Consider the following 17753-nt stretch of genomic DNA (forward strand, 5'->3'; position numbering starts at 1 on the left):
CTGATTTTGAGGTTTAAATCCCTATCCTTTAGAAAAGAATTTGATTTCTGACCACCCTCCCATTTTCAAGTCTAATAGTTTAGATAACAGTTTCTGTACTTGTATTTGATTTGAGAGAGACGATCTGGCAATCAGCTGTCTATCTGGACAGAGTCTGTTTAGGTGGATGTGCAACACAAAGTTGTCACTGTTTCCTCTTCATAGGGGTACTCTATTCTGCTGTAGTTCAGAAAGCATCACATCTATTTTGTCCACAGCAAAGTCTAGTTTGAATTCCAGTGCTGGTTATTTTAAAATGTAGAATGTCCACTGGTGATTTATAGCACAGCACTGTGAAGACTGCCAGATACATTAGTCATCAGATTTGAACGTCACTGTCTTTTCTTAGTTCTTCACATCCTAAAAACAAGCACAACCTACTGCTATTTTTGCACAGACACTTCCTAGTGACAATGGAATGGTCTGTTCAACCACATTCAGTGTGATAGTACGTTAACTCATTGTGATGCAGAGCAGATTCAAAATGCAATGTCATATTTACAGGAGAAGGAAGTACAACGTTAACTTTGAGGCTTACACATCAAGAACTAGCTCCTTTAATAACTTTCCTACGCCAGAGACCTCCATAAGCAGGTTAGGTAGAATAGTCTTCTCACCAGACTCGAGAGAGGAGTCTCAAAAGTAAGTGAACTTATCCCTTTGGCCTCAGGTTTACTACACCTGTGTAAATCTATTGAAATCAGTGGGTACTTAAAGCAAGATGTTTACACAAGTGCATTACTAGCAGTATCCCTTGTTTCCTTCCAAGGCAGTTCACTGCCACCTTTTTGGCTTTCCCACCATGCATCTCTTCATAGAAGAGAAGATGGTAGCACACACAGTGATGAAAAAGGACAAGAATAACCAGAAACTGTTGCTCAGCTCCTGAAACTTGTGGATTTATAAAGTTTCCTAATTTGTTATATAAAAAAAGGAAAGAGTACACATTTAGTATGCTAGTATATAGACTGCTTTGCTGCACAAGGGTTGGAACCATCCAACATGTTCTCTTCAAAGTAAGATTTTAAACACAAGCTTGCTGGAAAGGTTTTTCTTTAGCCAGTATATTATGCTTCAGGGATGTTGACATTTCAAAGCAAGTGAGACAGACTGACAAAAGGAACCCACATAATAATTTGTTCTTCCATTAAAAGAAAATATACTGTCTAGCAGTTGGTAATTCTGCTTACATGTACGAAGACAGTATCAGAAAAGAAAGACTGGTATCTTCCTATCCCTGGAATTAATAGAAAGATAGAAAGACAGAACCAACTATATAACTAGTGATCCTCAGTGAAATAAACATCAAAAGATGCAAATATATATATTTGATTTGGACTAACATTTGGATTCTGTATTCAGAATGGAGACTCTAGCATATTTGACACAGGCAGAGCCTGCAGGGACAGCATAATAATCGTAGTTTTCACTTGAATTTCAGGGCAGAACTGTCTTACAGAATTCTGCAGATTCTGGTGAAACTGCTTGGGAATGTGACTGGCTTCTGCAAACTGCATGCTGTGTGCAGCTGGGTTTAAGAACCTAAATTAGCAAGACACATGCTTAACTTTAAACAATAAGACTTAAAGAATATCTTAAGTGCCCCACTGATTGGGGCCTGCTTGCATTCCATTTGCCCCCTGAGAGTAGGAAAGACTGAGATAAGAATCCTTAAAAAGTTGTACTGAATGAAGAGTTCTTCCTCTGGACCTTTAGTTTACTAAATAACACCAGTTACTGAACTTAAATTAAAAAAAAAAAAATTAATAACACTATAAGGTTGCTAAATGCACTAGTAACAACATGTTAATACTTGAACTACAATGTAAGTAATGATTAGTGCAACCTGACCCCAGAAGATAGCTTGACACTGACTAGCAGCTACTCAAACAGATGTAGTTAAAGTTGCTATCTAGTCAATATATAAGTTATCTGTGGTAAATTGAAGTAAAATAAAGCAAAACTTGAATAATAAAGAATGTACATAATTTAGGCTATCAGGAAATACCTTTAAATACTTGCAGCATATCTGTACGTAGAACAAGGGCAGCTTTAAATAGCAGTAGAGAGAATAAAGCCTGGTGTGATTGACATGTGCTCTTGAATCAGCTACACTACAGCACTTTGCTACAAACAGGATTATTAGGTAAGGTGGGACATAGTGCACAGACCAGATATCCCACAAAGAATTAAAGAATTGATAGTAATTTATTAAAAAAAAGTTTAGCTTGAGCCACCAAAAGGGAAATAAAACACAACCCAGTTAATGTTTTGTAACAGTTGTACAAACAGTTGTAACTTTTGTATGCAGCTTTAGTAATTAACTGCATAAATACATGCATGAGAGAAAAATGACACATGAATAATAAATTTTACTCCCTCTGTTGTTATTGTTCACAGAATGTTTTGCTATAACTTTCCACAAAAATAGAGTTACTCCCACATATAGGTTCAACTTTGAAACGTTTCAAGCTGAAACAAAAGTTTAAGAAAATTGTAAGATATAAAAAGGCCTTTAGGAATTAAATGCTTACACAAGCTACTTGAGCCTCCCAGCTATACGGCAAACAATTAAAAAAACCCCCACAAACTATATGCCTGGTAAATAAATGTGTATTGCTGTAGCGATGGGGTATGGCTAGTGGTGAATAACAAGCCCAGTAAGCAGCAATCATTGAAGACTGTGCTACGCGGATACGCTACAACCATTTACGCCACGCTGATGGGTCAGAGCCTTTGACTTAAATGGCAGCAAGATTTAAACATAGTAGACGCATCAGTTAATAAAAGTTTTTAGCTCTTGCATGTGTGCACACAGACACAATGTTTTCATTTTAAGCCCTTGAAAATAAATTGCAGGCAGAAGTTTATCTATTTTAGTCCTAACTGAACTATTGAATTAATAAAGGAACTATAGTGCAAAGAGCTACGTTTGCTGATTTTATACAATTCTGTCAATATTCCATCTTGATATTGTGCTCAAGAGCAATCAGAGAAGCTCAAAATGTTGTTTCTGCACTTTCAAGATTAAGTTACCAAGCTAAGAGAGCTGATTACCTTTGAAGTCTTTTCAAACTCTGAACTATCACTGTCTATATCTCCCCCACCTCATTCTGGCTCTCCTTCCTTCATTCTGCCCAAGAATGTTTCAGACAAGCCTCTCTTAAAAACAGAATTTAATGCAAGAATAAATCGTTTTAGTAGAAGTTCTAAAACAGGAATTAGCCCTATGGGCCAAAACATGTTCTTGATCATCAGTTTATATAACCTCACACTGCGATACTCCAGCCAGAAAAATAAACACTTATCCCGCCCTCACTACTTGCCATCTGTCTTGTATGACTTTTCCTGCCGCTGGAACATTTATACCCACAACGTATATAAACACATAGAAGTTAAGTGTATATACATCCTTTTTAGTAAGAAAAAGAACTTATAACTTGTTAAGAATATACCACAAGAACATGCGAGAGGGGGAAAAAAAATAAAAAAAACTTCCTGCCTTTGGAAGGTTGTTTCCACTTATTCCATAAACCACTTTTCAAAAGTGTTCAAAATGAAGGCAAGCGGTTATTAAATCAAGCCCTGATGTGTGGGGAAAATGATTGCTTTTCTTTACACAAAAGGAAGATAAATATGTGCACTTTTTTAAAAGGTTAAAAAAAATATGGAGAAGCTATTGACTAAAACTAAGCTCTAGAATGGCCAACAAAAACGATGCAAAAGGATCGCTCAAAAAATATGCCTTTAAAGTAGTGTTAGTCATGCGTGTTCGCTGTTGTGGGTAAGTGATAAACACACAGATAATGCCTTAACTAGTCCTACTTGAGTGTATTGTGGGGCACTAACTGCATAAACTGATGTACAAATGTTCCTTGTTCATGTAAGGAACTGGAACAGCTTCATCATATTTCTCCCTTTTTATCAGGGATTTAAAATTGATGGGCAGAGAAAAAGGAAAAAGAGGGAAAAAGTAATCAGAGTTTGCCCGGGTAACTATGTGGAACCAGGAAGCTCACACTAAGAAGAGATCTGGGGAAAGAGACGATCACAGCTGCTCACATGTTGTAAGGAATGAGCAAAAAAGTTGAGAAATAGCAGACAGATTTTATGTTAGGAGGACTGAGCAAAGAAGCACAGGAACAACTAACTGAACAACTAACCGAACAAAGGTTGGGAAATTAAATCAGGTAGGTGGATTGTAGCTCAATTATGAGCAGCCTTTAGAGTTAAAAGGAGTAATAGCTTGTATATCATTTGAAGAGAAGCTCCTGAAGGAGAGAGACAGCTTAACGGAAAGGAATAATCTGGTCAGAAAAATGAGCAAAGGTGATTTTTATAAACAACAGTTAAGGCCATGTGAGAGAAGCATGTTTTAAATGGGCAGGGCAAAACATGAGAACATGGCAGGAGTCAAGAAGTGAGAGAAACAAGGGCTTAAACAGGAGTTTTGGTGTAGACAGAAAGAAGACAGGTTTCGGAGATGCCATTTAAGGAAGAGCAACAAGGTGTATAAATAGCCTGCACGGCTGGATCTAAGAGCAAAGCTGTTGGGCAAATGGTAACAAGGGTCCTAAAAAAAAAAATCAGAAACAGACTCTCTTTCTGATCTTATTGGAAGTGTTTTCAGAAATTTCCATCGATGTCACCCCCCACCTAACATACAATAAGTGACCTTGAGTTCTCCAACACTGGTTCAGTGTACAGTAAAATAGATTATCTTGAGCCACTGCTGAAAAGACTTCAGCTAATTTGTTTTACTATGCAATGAAATGGCATCTAAGCTTCTGCTTTTAAGATAAACACAAACATACACTCCAGGTTATCAAATACCAACATAAAGATACAGATTATCAAATACTAATATTTTTCAGTACCAGTAACTTCACTGCAGGTCCATGCAAAGCTATTTTGCGTTTTTAGTATAGTATTGCCAAAATTAAGAGTATCCCTGAGAAAGCCAAGCATTATAATCTTTTCATAGACACAACAGTTGCAGAAATATTTTTGTTTACAGTTTTAAGATGAACTTTTAACTACCAATCTTACTCTGCTATTCAACATTCTGTGCTTAGGTGCTTTCCAGTAAAGAATTTTGCTGAAGGCTATTTAGAAAGAAAGCATTGTTAATATTGGACAAATATGCCTTTAAAGGAAAGTCTTAAATATTATTGATAGCACAAGACATACCATCCAATTCAAACATCTGCCCTTTGAGTATCTATTGCGAGTCAGAAATAAGGAGTTGCAGCAATAAGTTGCAATACAAGAGACCTCACAGTAAAATGTAGCAAGCTTTAGCAGTTACTGAACTTCCACAAACTGCAATAGCTAAATTATGTTCAAAATATGCTCTTTTTTTTTTTAAAATATGATTGGAATAACTTTCCTGGGCTTTTCCTCAGCCTTAGTAATACTGTTTTTTTTCTTTTATAAGAGCGTTTCTTGGGATGAATATATTTCCGCACTTAAAGAAAAAGCTATTGTTTTCTTTTGTTTCAATTTCAATTCTGTTTCAGCCACTAGAAAAAGGTTTTGTCCTTCTCCAAGAAATGAAGAGATTATTTAATGTAAATTTATCTTCAAGGAACACAAAGCAAGCAAAAGTTTTCAAGCTATCATAAAAAGTTACACTACTTCAAAATTATTTTATAGGTGTGCTCTAGTGGTACATGCCAAGTGAGCTATTACAAATTGCTCACCTCCTCATTGGAGGCTGAGAATTAGAAACATTTCTTGTGCATAACCAAATAAAACATAATACTCAAACCAGAATTTTTCCATTAATATTTCAGAGGCAGGAAGGAAAATACAGGCCCTAGATATTCATTCATGGACAGTACAACTTTATAGAAGTCTGTGTTAATAAAATGTATAAAAATGAGCTTTCAACAGTTTCATTGATTATGCAAAGATTTTTTTGTTTGTTTTAAGAGCAGCTGGAGAAAAGATGTTCTCCGAAGAGTTTTGTTACTAGGTTAAAGGCTGTGTTCATTCTCTCCAAAATGCCAGGCATATCTTTGAGTGTGAGAAGAAAATTAAAAAAAGAAACAGAGAAATCTTCCAACAAAACCATCCAACAACACAGACCTTTGTGAGAGATCTTTTACTGCAGTACCTCAAACAATTCATTTGTTTTAAATTGGATAATTAATATAAAAGTAAATATTTTAAAAATTAAAATGTAATCAATGCATAGGTTTTACTATTATTATAAAAAAGTTTAGGGGCCAGTGTACACAAGTCACCATTAGTTTGAGTGCCAGCATTCCTTTTTACAGTAGAAATCAAAATAGTAATACGAAGTATTAGGAATTCAGTAGTGACAAGGAGCCCTACAATTTGAGAATTTTCCCCTCTGACCTGCAATTCTGCTTGTAAGTAAAGCTATTGTTTCTCCCTAACTCTTTGCATTCCTCCCAAGTTAGCTCGACTAACATTTCAGTCTGCTAGAAAAAGACCTAAACAGAAAAAAGAAAAAAAAAAGAAAAAAGAGAACTTTCTTCAAGGACAGACTACAGAAAGTATTGGAAGCTTTTAACCCTCTACCCCCTCACATTCACTACTCAGAAATAACAAGATGAATATTTTGTTTCACAGTTTTCTGCCAATTGCCTCCTTCCTGATTCAATGCAGTTTATACCTGCCTAGGGAAAGCCTGTTTCTAGGCTTCCCGTGTTGTTTCACAGTACGAAGAGAATCAGCATAAGAACAACAGCAGTTTAGCCCTACGTATTTCTTTTTAATTTCATGTCCAGAAATATTTCTGCTATAGAAATCCTATTTTAGCTTGCTGGTTTATATGATACTTCTGAAAGTCCAGTGGAGAATGCAACAACAATGAACATAACTGCCTTCCATTATTTCTTCTATTTAAAATGCAAGTCTTTTCCAGGGCTGTATTCGTTGTTTATAACTCAACAATAGCTTACAGAGTTGAAAATTATTATTTGCAATTATTTTTATTATTACTATTAATATAATTCTACCCACAGGCAGAAAAGATATTTATTTATACCTGTATCTTCTGCACTGCTAGAAGTTGAATATTTAGAAATACATAGAAGAGAAAATATATAATTTATATCTAACTAGGGGGGAAAAAAAAAAGCATTTGGAGATGCTAATTTACACAACAAGAATCAAACAGAAGGCAATTAGACTACAGCATGCAACCACTTCAAGTGATGATTGCCTGCTCTGACAAGTCACCTTTTACCTGTCATAGCAGACAGAAGAGAAGCACTTCAGGCCACATCATGAAAGACAGTGGTTGCAGTGACAAGCTATTGTATTCCAGGAGGGTCCCAGGTAATTCATTCCTGATTCACCCATGTAGCATGTTACCATAGCCTCCTCCAGAAGGCTGTTTCTCAAAACTGGTTGGCAAATTGTTTATCATGCCAACCAACTTCAACTAGTAAGTGGGATCACAAAATGAAAGCCAGTCTGTGGTATGATTGATCGATGGCAGCACTAAGATCTTAATTTGATTAGGTAGAGGGAAATGATGACCTGGGAAGAATAACATTTAAAGGTTTTGGGAAGGAGCAACATCTGTGACTAGTAGACAAGTGGGGAAGAGAGTGGTTTCAGGAGCCCCAGAAGTTTGACAGAAGATTTTACAGAGCAAGCTGAAAGCCAGAAATTGATGGAAGTTTTTACCTTTGTAAGTTTCCCTCCTAACAAAATTGGGAGCTTATTACCAGCCAGGGCTTCTGAATAAGAACTGCTAGTCAGATATTTATGTAGCAAGTCTTTTGATAACACTTGATAGCATTTGTCCAACTGTCAGAGCCCTGCCTCCAGCTGTGGCTAATCACAGGTGCTTCTGATGGAGAAAATGGAAGAAAAATCCACAAACTGTATCTAACCATGATAAGTATCAGAGAAAAAACAAAGCAAAACATTTTCTGATTACCGTTCTGGGTCAACAGTTGAAACCCTGAAGCATAAGATCTGGTTATAAGCATTCTAACGACAAGCTGCAAGTGGTACAAACTTATTAAGGACAACAAAGGCTTTTTCTTGTTCACTCCAAGGCCCACGAAAGAAGAAAACATAGCAGTAGTAAGGGGAAACGCTTAAATGTCAGAGAGATCACAATGACCATTTATCCCCAAGTCCCTCCCTTCTTCTCAAAGAGGAATAAAAACATCCCTCAAAACAGCATTAAAAAAAAAAAAAAAAAATTTGTCTAAAACACTGAAATACCCTCAACATGGTTCGGAGGCAACTTACTTGAGAACTTAACTTGTTTCATTTGAACAACCAGAAATCGGATCTAGTTATGAATTTGACAACAAATTCCCCAGCATCACATACCATCTCCATGTGTAAGCAGCTATTCAGAACAAGTAAGTCACCTCTCAGTATTTTCTTCATTAAGGAGCTGGACATACGCAACTTAAGACACATATTACCTTGTTCTTCCACAACATGGATCATTTTTATGGCTTGTTTTGAGCTGTCTAGTATTTTCATATCTTCTGAAATATGAACAACAGAACTGGACACAGTATTCTAAAAATATACAAAACCAAGATCATATCTCTGCCTCTATGCTGATGCTGTCCTTTTCACACAGCCAGAGATCAGCAACGGTCTTTCTTCTACAGCACCATGCTGAGAACTTACACTGACTGTGTGATGCATAATATTCCTAATGCACGCCAAGAGTGCTTCTTTATTATTTTTCTTCTAAAATATCCCATCTATATGTACAATCCATACTTGCCTGGATTAAAATGTAATCTGTTAGACTGTAACCATTTAAACAGATAATTCAGATCGGTATAACTAACCTTTCCTTTTCATTAATTCAATGCTTTTAATGCCCTTAATAAGCATTTTTTATCAACTTCCAGCTCTACAAACGATTCTAACATCAACTACATAGTTGATAAAATTACAGCCTTTGACCAAACATCTTCCTTAGAAAGCAAACCTTTCCCTTAGCAGTGGACAGAAGTATAAACAAATGTTCATGTCAGTGAGCTAATTATTATAATCTGATGTATGCTCTATCAATCCCCCAAACTGCAGATCTCTCAAAAACCTACAGTCCAAGAAAAACTAGCTACCATGAAACTGCATCAACTGGCACTAATTACACTTTTTATTATGTTGTCTGTGGTAACAGAACTGCAAATTTCTGCAAAAACTCTACTATTTCACAGGCATGACGCTTAAACTTGGGTGTTGGAGTTTTGGGGTTGTTTGTTTTTTAGGATTTGGAACTAAACCAGTGATTTCCCAATCACTTGGAACATTTTCACTTTCCAAGATTAGTGAATAGTAAAATATGGTGGGGGAGAGAAGGGGCAAGGGGGGGTGGGGGGGATATGATGTTGTTCTGTTTATGTTCTAAAACATCATTCTGAAAATGTGAAGCATTCTCTAATATATTACTTGCTGTTCAAGCCACGAATTCAAGATAATGATGAAAAAGCCCCAAATCCTGAACAGTGAAAACACTACTTACTAAACTACTTTATTACTTGTTTGCTTCACTCATCTGGGCCAGCACAAATAAAATTCGTAATAAAGTAATAGATATCTATTCAAGAGATCACGAATGATTTCTACAATGAATATTTGAAAGGAATTCAATTCTCAGAACATTCTTGGTAAACAAGAATCAAGTTACCACATGTAAAAAAAAAACAAAACAAAACAATTTAAAATACTTCCAGGGTAACCAAGCAAAACAATAGCTAAACACATTGAACATCACACTGAGTCCTTTGAATACCATTTTATTAATTTTGCCTGAAGATAGAAACGACAAATAAACTTCTAATTTAATAATGGTTATACACTGCAACTTCATTTAGGGCTTATGGTTTCAGACACCAAAATAAAACATCCAACCACTTTTCTGCTTTAAGAATCACATTAACAGGTGTACACAGATATGTCAGAAAGCCAGCTCTGACCTAAATTCAATTCCCACCTTACTCAGAGCTGTATTTAGTAGTTGCAGGATAACACGAGGGCTAAGGGATGAGAGTACTGCCACCTCGTGTCAGTCAAGCTGAAGTCTAACAAACAAGACTACAGACTAAAACTAATCCCAGAACACGTTCTGCCTTTAAAATGTGAGTTACTTGAGATCAGATCCTTGATCTTGAATTATGGAAGAGCGTAATAGTATCAGATTTTAAGAACATCTTAAACCAATACTTTAAATAAAAATAATCAAACTATCTAGATTTAATCAACATGTCTGGCAGCAACTACTCTTATATTTGCCTAGTTTTAGTCACTCATAACTGATAAATTTCAATCACCAGGGATTACAGCTTGTTTGGTTTTGATTTCTTGTAAAAATTTTTTTAATTGTGGCAGCCAAAAATGCCTAGTACATGCATACACAATTTGACAGTTCAAAAGACATATAAAACTTCTTTTGAAACGCTGTAATACACCCATGCTATAAAAAAGGTCATATATTCTTACTGCGTAAGTAAATACCCAAGTTAACATAATTTTTAGAAAGCAGAGAAGTATTATGAAAATTCTGAAGTATACTGTTAAGCCACAAGGAAACAAATTTCCTCTTAGTCCATTCTCATCTAAAATACAAGCACTAGATCAAACATTACATAATACCATAAAGAACCTGAATTTTTTTCTGCTTATTTACTGGTAAATATAATTCTGCTCAGTTGATATTTCAGTGACTTCCCCCTGCAAGAGTCATTATTACAAGCAATAAAAATGTAAAATAGGCGTACTCACCAATATCATTAGCTAGAGAAGCAGGATCAGAGGCCCCAAGGGTGGCCTCAAACTCCTCCTGAAGACGATAAGCTCTTTGAAGAAGGGATTCAAGCTTATGAATGAATTCAGCACTAATGATATCCTGCAAGAAGAAAGACATTAGAAGAAGATTTTCTATTTGTTTACAGTCTGTAAGATTCCTTTGTAAAATCCAAGAATAGTAAGCCTTCACAGAGCCCCCTGTACCACACTGATTTCCTACAAACCACACAAGGACACTGTCAGATGAATACTTTGACATCCAAAAATCTACACACTTTTCTAAACATACACTTATTTTATTTACTATAATAAAAATAAAATCTAAGTTTAAAAATACTTTATCTGTGATGTTTATTGCACTAGAAATAATGAAAGCCATCCAGGTGTATGCTTATTTAAAAATATTTTTAGCATTTCGTTAATAAGAACAAAGGAATGCAAATAAAATTCAAGCATATTATCTGTGAATATTCATAAATTCATCATCTTTCCCAAGATCTTTACCTTTGCTAAGCAGATATCCTCTCACATAATCATAAAAGAAAGCGATGACGCAAAAGATTTTGTGCAGAGAACTAGTACGCTTGGTAGCTTGATAATAACCATCCAGAAGCAAACACTGATGCAACAGCAATTGCCAAAAAAATAAATAAACCTAATGCCCTCTCCTCCATGCTCCTCCAAATAACCAAGCAAAAAAATCAACAGGAACAAAGTTAGATGTGCTTTGAATGCAATGCCACTAAATTGGAAATTTGAATTCATTCTCAGTTTTGGTAATTGAATTAGAAGTTGAAAAGATTCAGGTAACAAAATGCAATGAATTGTCAGGGCAGCAACAGTAGATTATAGATTGAATATACTCACTTCTACACTTTCTTCTGCAATTGCATCTCCTGCTCCCAGCTTAATGGAAACACAACTTGCTTCATCTTCAACTTGCCTGTTACGGAAAGTTAGTGCCTGCTCCCATCGACGCAGTGCTTCTTCAAAAAGCTCCATACCTAGGGGAGATCAGGAATACCTCCATTCCATCAAATACACAGCTTCCATATGTATTCACATTTTAGAGTCACAGGAAACTATGTAGCTAATAAGCATGATTATAGCAGAGATGTAAGTTTTTAAAACAACAGCAATTCCCAGTCTAAAAAAAAAAAAAAAAAGTATTTGCCTTTTTAATAAGAAAGAAGTTCACAATATGATTAAAGCAACAATGTTCAGTGTATTTTTTCCTATTTACTTTTTAAAATAATTCTATGGCTTACTACTACAAATATAGGAATAAAAAATATGTATTTTAAAAAACTAACTCCAGATCAAGTAAGATTTCATTATTTTATGGAAACGTTCTTAAACACATGCCCACAGGACACTGTGAAAGAACACCACAATAATATTGTGTAAGTGTCACTTTGCCACAAAACCAAGAAATTATTTACATTCATTATTGGTAGATGCTGAATATTCTTATTAAAACTTACCCATCAAATACAAATTTTCAGGTGTGGTCACTGGAATATTGACAAGCTTAATATCATCTTCATCTGCTTTATCCCAAGAATTAGAATTGGCACAAGCACAACTGTGACAAGAGGTGGCACTCTGAACCTTAGAAAAAAAAAAAAAATTTTTGAAGTGTTAATACAGCGTATCCTTAAATCTACACTCATGCCAGAGTACATTACATCCAAGTTATCTATCTAGAAACTATTTTTACTATGTAGTAAGTACAATGGCCTTCTCAGCATCTCTAGCCATCTGTGCAGCTTGTTCAGGAAAGTTATTTCAGCTCATTGAAACCATTAGGTGCATATGCGGAGCAAGTTTACAGACATTCAAGAGCCTTAAAACATTTTTACCTACCGAGGCCAGACTCTGAACTGAACCGGAGTATTTACTGAAAAGTCCTCCATTTGTATAGATACAAGGCTGAGATCCTTTTTCCTTGGCAGAGCTCAGAGAAAGAGTCAAATTTTGCCGACTACTGGAACAACTAGAACCTAACAGATACAATGTTTTGAGTTTGCAGTAGCTTTAAAATCAGCGTATCTTTTGTTAGCAAGATCTGTCAAGAATTGCATTTACTCTTTTAAAAAAAATCCAGTTTAGAAGCAAACAACAATTATTCTTTTACTTTCAATTTTATATAAAACTACATAGAATATATAGTGAAAACTACAAATTAGAACAGTCAATATCTATAACAATAAACATGCATTTGAGCATAATTATTTTCCCACCCTATAAAAATTTAAATCTGCTTTTCTCAGTACTGAGATGTCCACAAGAACTGCAAACCCCATTGTCAATATACTATTGATAAAAAAAGTTTTAATCCAAATTTATGATTAAAACTTCAGCTTTGAGAAGACCAGCTTATTTATAAAACACTTGATTTTGTTCCTAATTTCACAATTTCTACTTTAACAATTCAAACCTACTAGCATTAAAGCAAAATAGTTTGTTTTACTATTACACACTGTTATGCAAACCTATCCCCTTGCACCCCTTTTTTTCCCCTCCAAGAAACCAAAAAAACCTTGGGTGTTCCTTCATTTACCTTTTTCTGATGCAGCTGCTTTGGTACACTCCAATACTAGATGACTCGGTTCCCATGGTGGCACTTTCTTGTTTTTCTTTCCACGTCTTCTTTTAAAATGATGGGCCAGAAAAATAACAGATATTGCACTCACTGCTGTTACCGTGAACAGCTTCTTTAACCCAGGGGAAAGCTTTATCTGAAAATAAAAGAGTATGACTTCATTGGAAATATATGCTCCTTAACTCCCACCTTTCCTTCTACCCTCCTTTTTGTGTGTTCAACCTAGGCTACAGCTTGTCTGAGGGAGATGAGATGCTGCTCTCACGTAGCCTCAGAAACGGCCAACTCTGAGTAAGGACATAGACTAACTGCTTCTCAAAATTTGTGGCAGCCAAGGAAGTGAGCGAGTTTACAAAGGGGCCCATGGGACAAAGTGAGTGGCTGCACTGAGAGACACATTGCAGCACCAAGAACTATAAGGTATATTGCAAATCCACAGACTATGGGGATCTAAGTATTTTAATGCTAGGACAATGCAGGGCTTCAATTAATTCTCTAACAGCAAAGAAATACTGAAAAAAAATGCACCCTTCACAACTAGACTATTTTCTTCCCCTGTGAAAGACTGGAGCATCCAAAAGCTAACATTTGCATGCTCTTTCAATTTGGGAAGGACATGTATTTAAACGTATTTCTCTAAATAAAACAGGTTGGGTTTTTTTGTGATAGTTACATTTTGGATATAGATCAGTCATAGGTTTATTGACATTTAAATTAGCAAATAAGAACCACATATACAAGCAACTGGAATTAAAAGCCATTAACAAAGTTTAGAAAATTCAAAGTGACAGGATATACAAGGAAGAAAAGAGCCATTTAACTGGACACTAGAGTCCACATTCAAAAAATCTTCAGGAAATCTATGCTGCTTGAGAAACAGACTGCTGGGACAAAACCACATCTGCAGTCCTTGGGGCTAATATGGTGTTTCTGTAACATGTTTCCTCGTATGAGAGAGAGCTGGCCACACAGAGTACCACTCCACTCCACACTGGCAGTCCCTGGTTGCTGTGCAATTGGTTAACACTATCAGAGTTGTGTAATTTAAAGAAGCATTGAAAGCTTTGCTCTGCATTGAGTTTGCAATCAACAAGTCAAACACCTTTGACTTGAGAACCCTGCCCTTAGCGGTAGTGTATCTTGACTGAGGCTGAAAACCTAGCACTGTACTCTGTGAGGAAAAGGAAATCCCTGAAACACAGCACAAACACATACTTAGAAAAGACTGTTGTATTTAACAGAAAAGAGTTAATAACCAAATAACTGAGATTAAACCCTTGATGCTCAGAATTAAATGCTAGAACTAAAGTTTCAAAGAACTGTAAGTGGATTTTTTTAAATTTGTCTGTGCCTAAAAGCATGATCATAAATAAATCAACAATGAAATGAAAACCTCTAAGGAGGGGAAAGTTAATAATTGCACATAATGGAGTCATACATGGTATTTAAAAAGGATATGAATATGCTGCAACGTAAAAAAGAAATCAGTGATCTTGCAGCGAGACTTTTCAAGTATTGTAAATCCAGAAAAAATGTGAAAATAATCAGATGCAGCTACAACTGAGAATATCTCATTCTGGTTTTATATGCAGCAAAACTTTGAAAAGCATTTACATGCAAATATGAAAAATGACATAGCTTTTGCTTACAAACACCTAATTCAATAAAAATAAAATACAGTCATATTAAAGACATGGATTTTAAAAGCAGAACTTTATTAGGACCTGCTAATATCGATCTAAAAAAAATATTATTGTGATTCCTATTTATAAACTTTTTTTTCTTTTCATTATCCTTGTCAATGATTCAGCATACACAGAATGGAAAAAAACTACTGGACCATATTTTGTACAGCCAACTAGAAACCCTTTTTTTTCCTCCTGTGTATTATGGCATCACAATATGGCTCACTCTTCAAGAAATTTATTCTCTGAGGAATACTACTGAAGCCTTAATATTTTCTCAAGTAATTTTGACTTACTTCACCCTATCATTTATCACATATGTAGTTATAGGCAACTAACACCTCTCTTCTCTGAATCTCTACAACACAGTTACAGCTCCTCCTCCCTGTTTTTGATATGAAGGTGCTCTAGGGACAAATCTTATGATTCCCTGCAGACAAGGAATACCAGCTTCACAATACTTCCAGCTTTTGTCAAACTGAAAACTAAGATCATAAAGTACACTTTGCCTAGATTTGAGTGACTGCTATCCATGTTGCTATTTATACACTGAAAACCAGCCTATAAAATCAATGAAAGAAAATAAAAATAAATCACTCCAGGGCCATCTATAAAAGGAAATACTGTGATTAATAGAGCCTTAAGATTTTAAGATCTTTCCATAAGTAAGACAAACAAAACCAGCAAAAAGAACTGAATGGGTTTAAAAAACAGCCTGTTTTTGAAGAATCACTGCCTTGTTTTAGTCATGTGCTGCTTATTTAATCAAACAAAAGTGACTGGAAAACTAGAACAAGGGGATTTTTGATTTGCATTAATTAATTATCATTCAGATTGCAGGTACCACTCACCAAATTAATCGAGACATTATTTCAGACCACACTCAATCCTACTCAAAATTTAATGACAGTTACGTTTAGTTTTTAAATACCTAAAACAATCTACAAAAAAAAGACAACTTAAGGATTTTTATATTTGATTTGACGAGAATTATTCTGCTGATGCAAAATGAAGACATATAGACATTGCAGATAAAGCAATCTCTTCACTCAGATGTATGATGATGCACTAAGCATTTATTAGCAGAAGACCCATAAAATGCTTATGCATTCTAAATAAACTAAAAATCAAGATAGTCTGTACAAATTTAATTCATATTATGCTCAGAAGAGCGAGTACAACATTGCAATTAAACTTCTAAATGTATATCAAAAGTGACAATATTCAGATAATGCATATATTACCTGGTTAAGAGAATAATACCAAGAAAGGGGAAGATGAAATACCCGTAAAGCTACTGTCTTCAGAGAAAGTCGTGCCTCAGTAACAGCTTCTTCTGACATGGCTCCTTCTCTCCCATAACCTCATTAAGTGGAACTATCTTGAAAACAGTCACAGATGGTCTCTGGAATACTGTCAAATGAAGGATACATACTAAATTATGCAATAGAAACCCAGGACAGCTTTCTTCTACAAGCTCGAATCTGTTATGTAACAGGTACATGTCTTGGTTGATTGATCTTTATGAGCAGAGTTAAGACTTGTGCTTAATGAGAAGATAGCAAATTTGCTGGCTCAGCTTAGGCCTCATTCATTCCAACTGCTCTGTGCAGAGACCTGTGTATGTATAACCAGGATCTACAGAGGACTCGATCTGTTTTTATTAGCTGGCAGTTCAGTTACTATATCCTCTAAATCATACATAGAAACAACCCTGTTTCTAAGATCATGGTTGTTGTAAGAACATATTTGCCAGCTAAGAGAGTTGAACGTTTTCTGGCTGCTCTCAAATCTTTTATCTCATTCACAGCTTCAATTTTTTTGCGAACCCATGATAAGGCATAATTATTATAGTCTGATGGAATCTCCCCCACTAACAGGGGCATCCCCCTCACTCCTTGACGCGTGACATCCACGATCGCAACCGCGGCACGGAGTGAGGGGGAAGGAAAGGGCGGGCCCACACGCCGAGGGAGCGGTCAGCTGTAGCCACCGGCTATTTTCCCTCCGCCGACGTCTCCACAGGCGCGCTGTGCTGCGCCGGAGGCGTTCCCTCGGGGCAGGAGCCTTTCCTCGCCGCGGCACACGGAGCGGGCCCGGCCGGCCGCGGAGGGGCAGCGAACCCCGGCCCCGTAGTCCCTCGTGGGCAGAAGCCACCTCCCTCCGGCCCTGCCGAGCCCTCCCCAGGCAAGGCAGCCCCGGCATCGCGGTCGGGGGTGCCCAAGCCTTGCGGCGGCTCGGGCAGGCGACAGACAGAGCCGGGGTGCCGGCTGCGCGCACCCCTCAGCCCCCGTCCCCACAGCCGCCCAGGCAAAGGCAGACACACCTCTCCCCGGGCTCGGGTCGGGTCCCGCTGCGCGGCGGCCCTGCGGTTGCCACCCTCAGTTACCTGCCGAGCACCGGCGCAGGCGCCACGGGCAGCAGTCACGGCCCCTCGCGGGCGGCTCCCTCCCCACACCGGCGGCTGCTAGGAGACCGACAGGGGGTCTACTTCCGGGCCAGCTAGAAGCGGCCGAGGTCGGCCGGGAGGCAGCCCATGTCATTGCCACGTGAGGGTGACCCGCTCCGTTAGGAGTCCGCGTCGGCCATCTTTAAACAGGGCAGCCTTCTTCTGCAGACGACCGGGCAAGGTGGGGTAGCCTTCTTCTGCAGACGAC

The 17753-nt window shown here is 37.1% G+C and overlaps 1 protein-coding gene across 4 annotated transcripts in view; it reads right to left on the reverse strand.

The window, feature by feature from the left end:
* MIGA1 (mitoguardin 1) overlaps positions 1–16455 on the reverse strand; it is a 39365-nt gene extending 22910 nt beyond the window's left edge. For 3 of the 4 annotated variants that reach the window (XM_059821711.1, XM_009814842.2, XM_059821712.1), the window contains exons 1-6: positions 16341–16455; positions 13370–13547; positions 12673–12809; positions 12291–12417; positions 11674–11810; positions 10783–10906 (exon numbers count right to left, since the gene is read on the reverse strand). In XM_059821711.1, the coding sequence (XP_059677694.1) occupies positions 10783–10906; positions 11674–11810; positions 12291–12417; positions 12673–12809; positions 13370–13547; positions 16341–16439 (802 nt within the window). In that variant the 5' untranslated portion in view covers positions 16440–16455. The remainder of the gene's footprint in view (positions 1–10782; positions 10907–11673; positions 11811–12290; positions 12418–12672; positions 12810–13369; positions 13548–16340) is intronic. The other variant, XM_059821713.1, reaches the window with a different exon arrangement.
* Between the last annotated feature and the right edge of the window lie 1298 nt (positions 16456–17753).

The sequence above is a fragment of the Gavia stellata genome, chromosome 10 (assembly GCF_030936135.1).
Source record: "Gavia stellata isolate bGavSte3 chromosome 10, bGavSte3.hap2, whole genome shotgun sequence".
Taxonomy (NCBI): domain Eukaryota; kingdom Metazoa; phylum Chordata; class Aves; order Gaviiformes; family Gaviidae; genus Gavia; species Gavia stellata.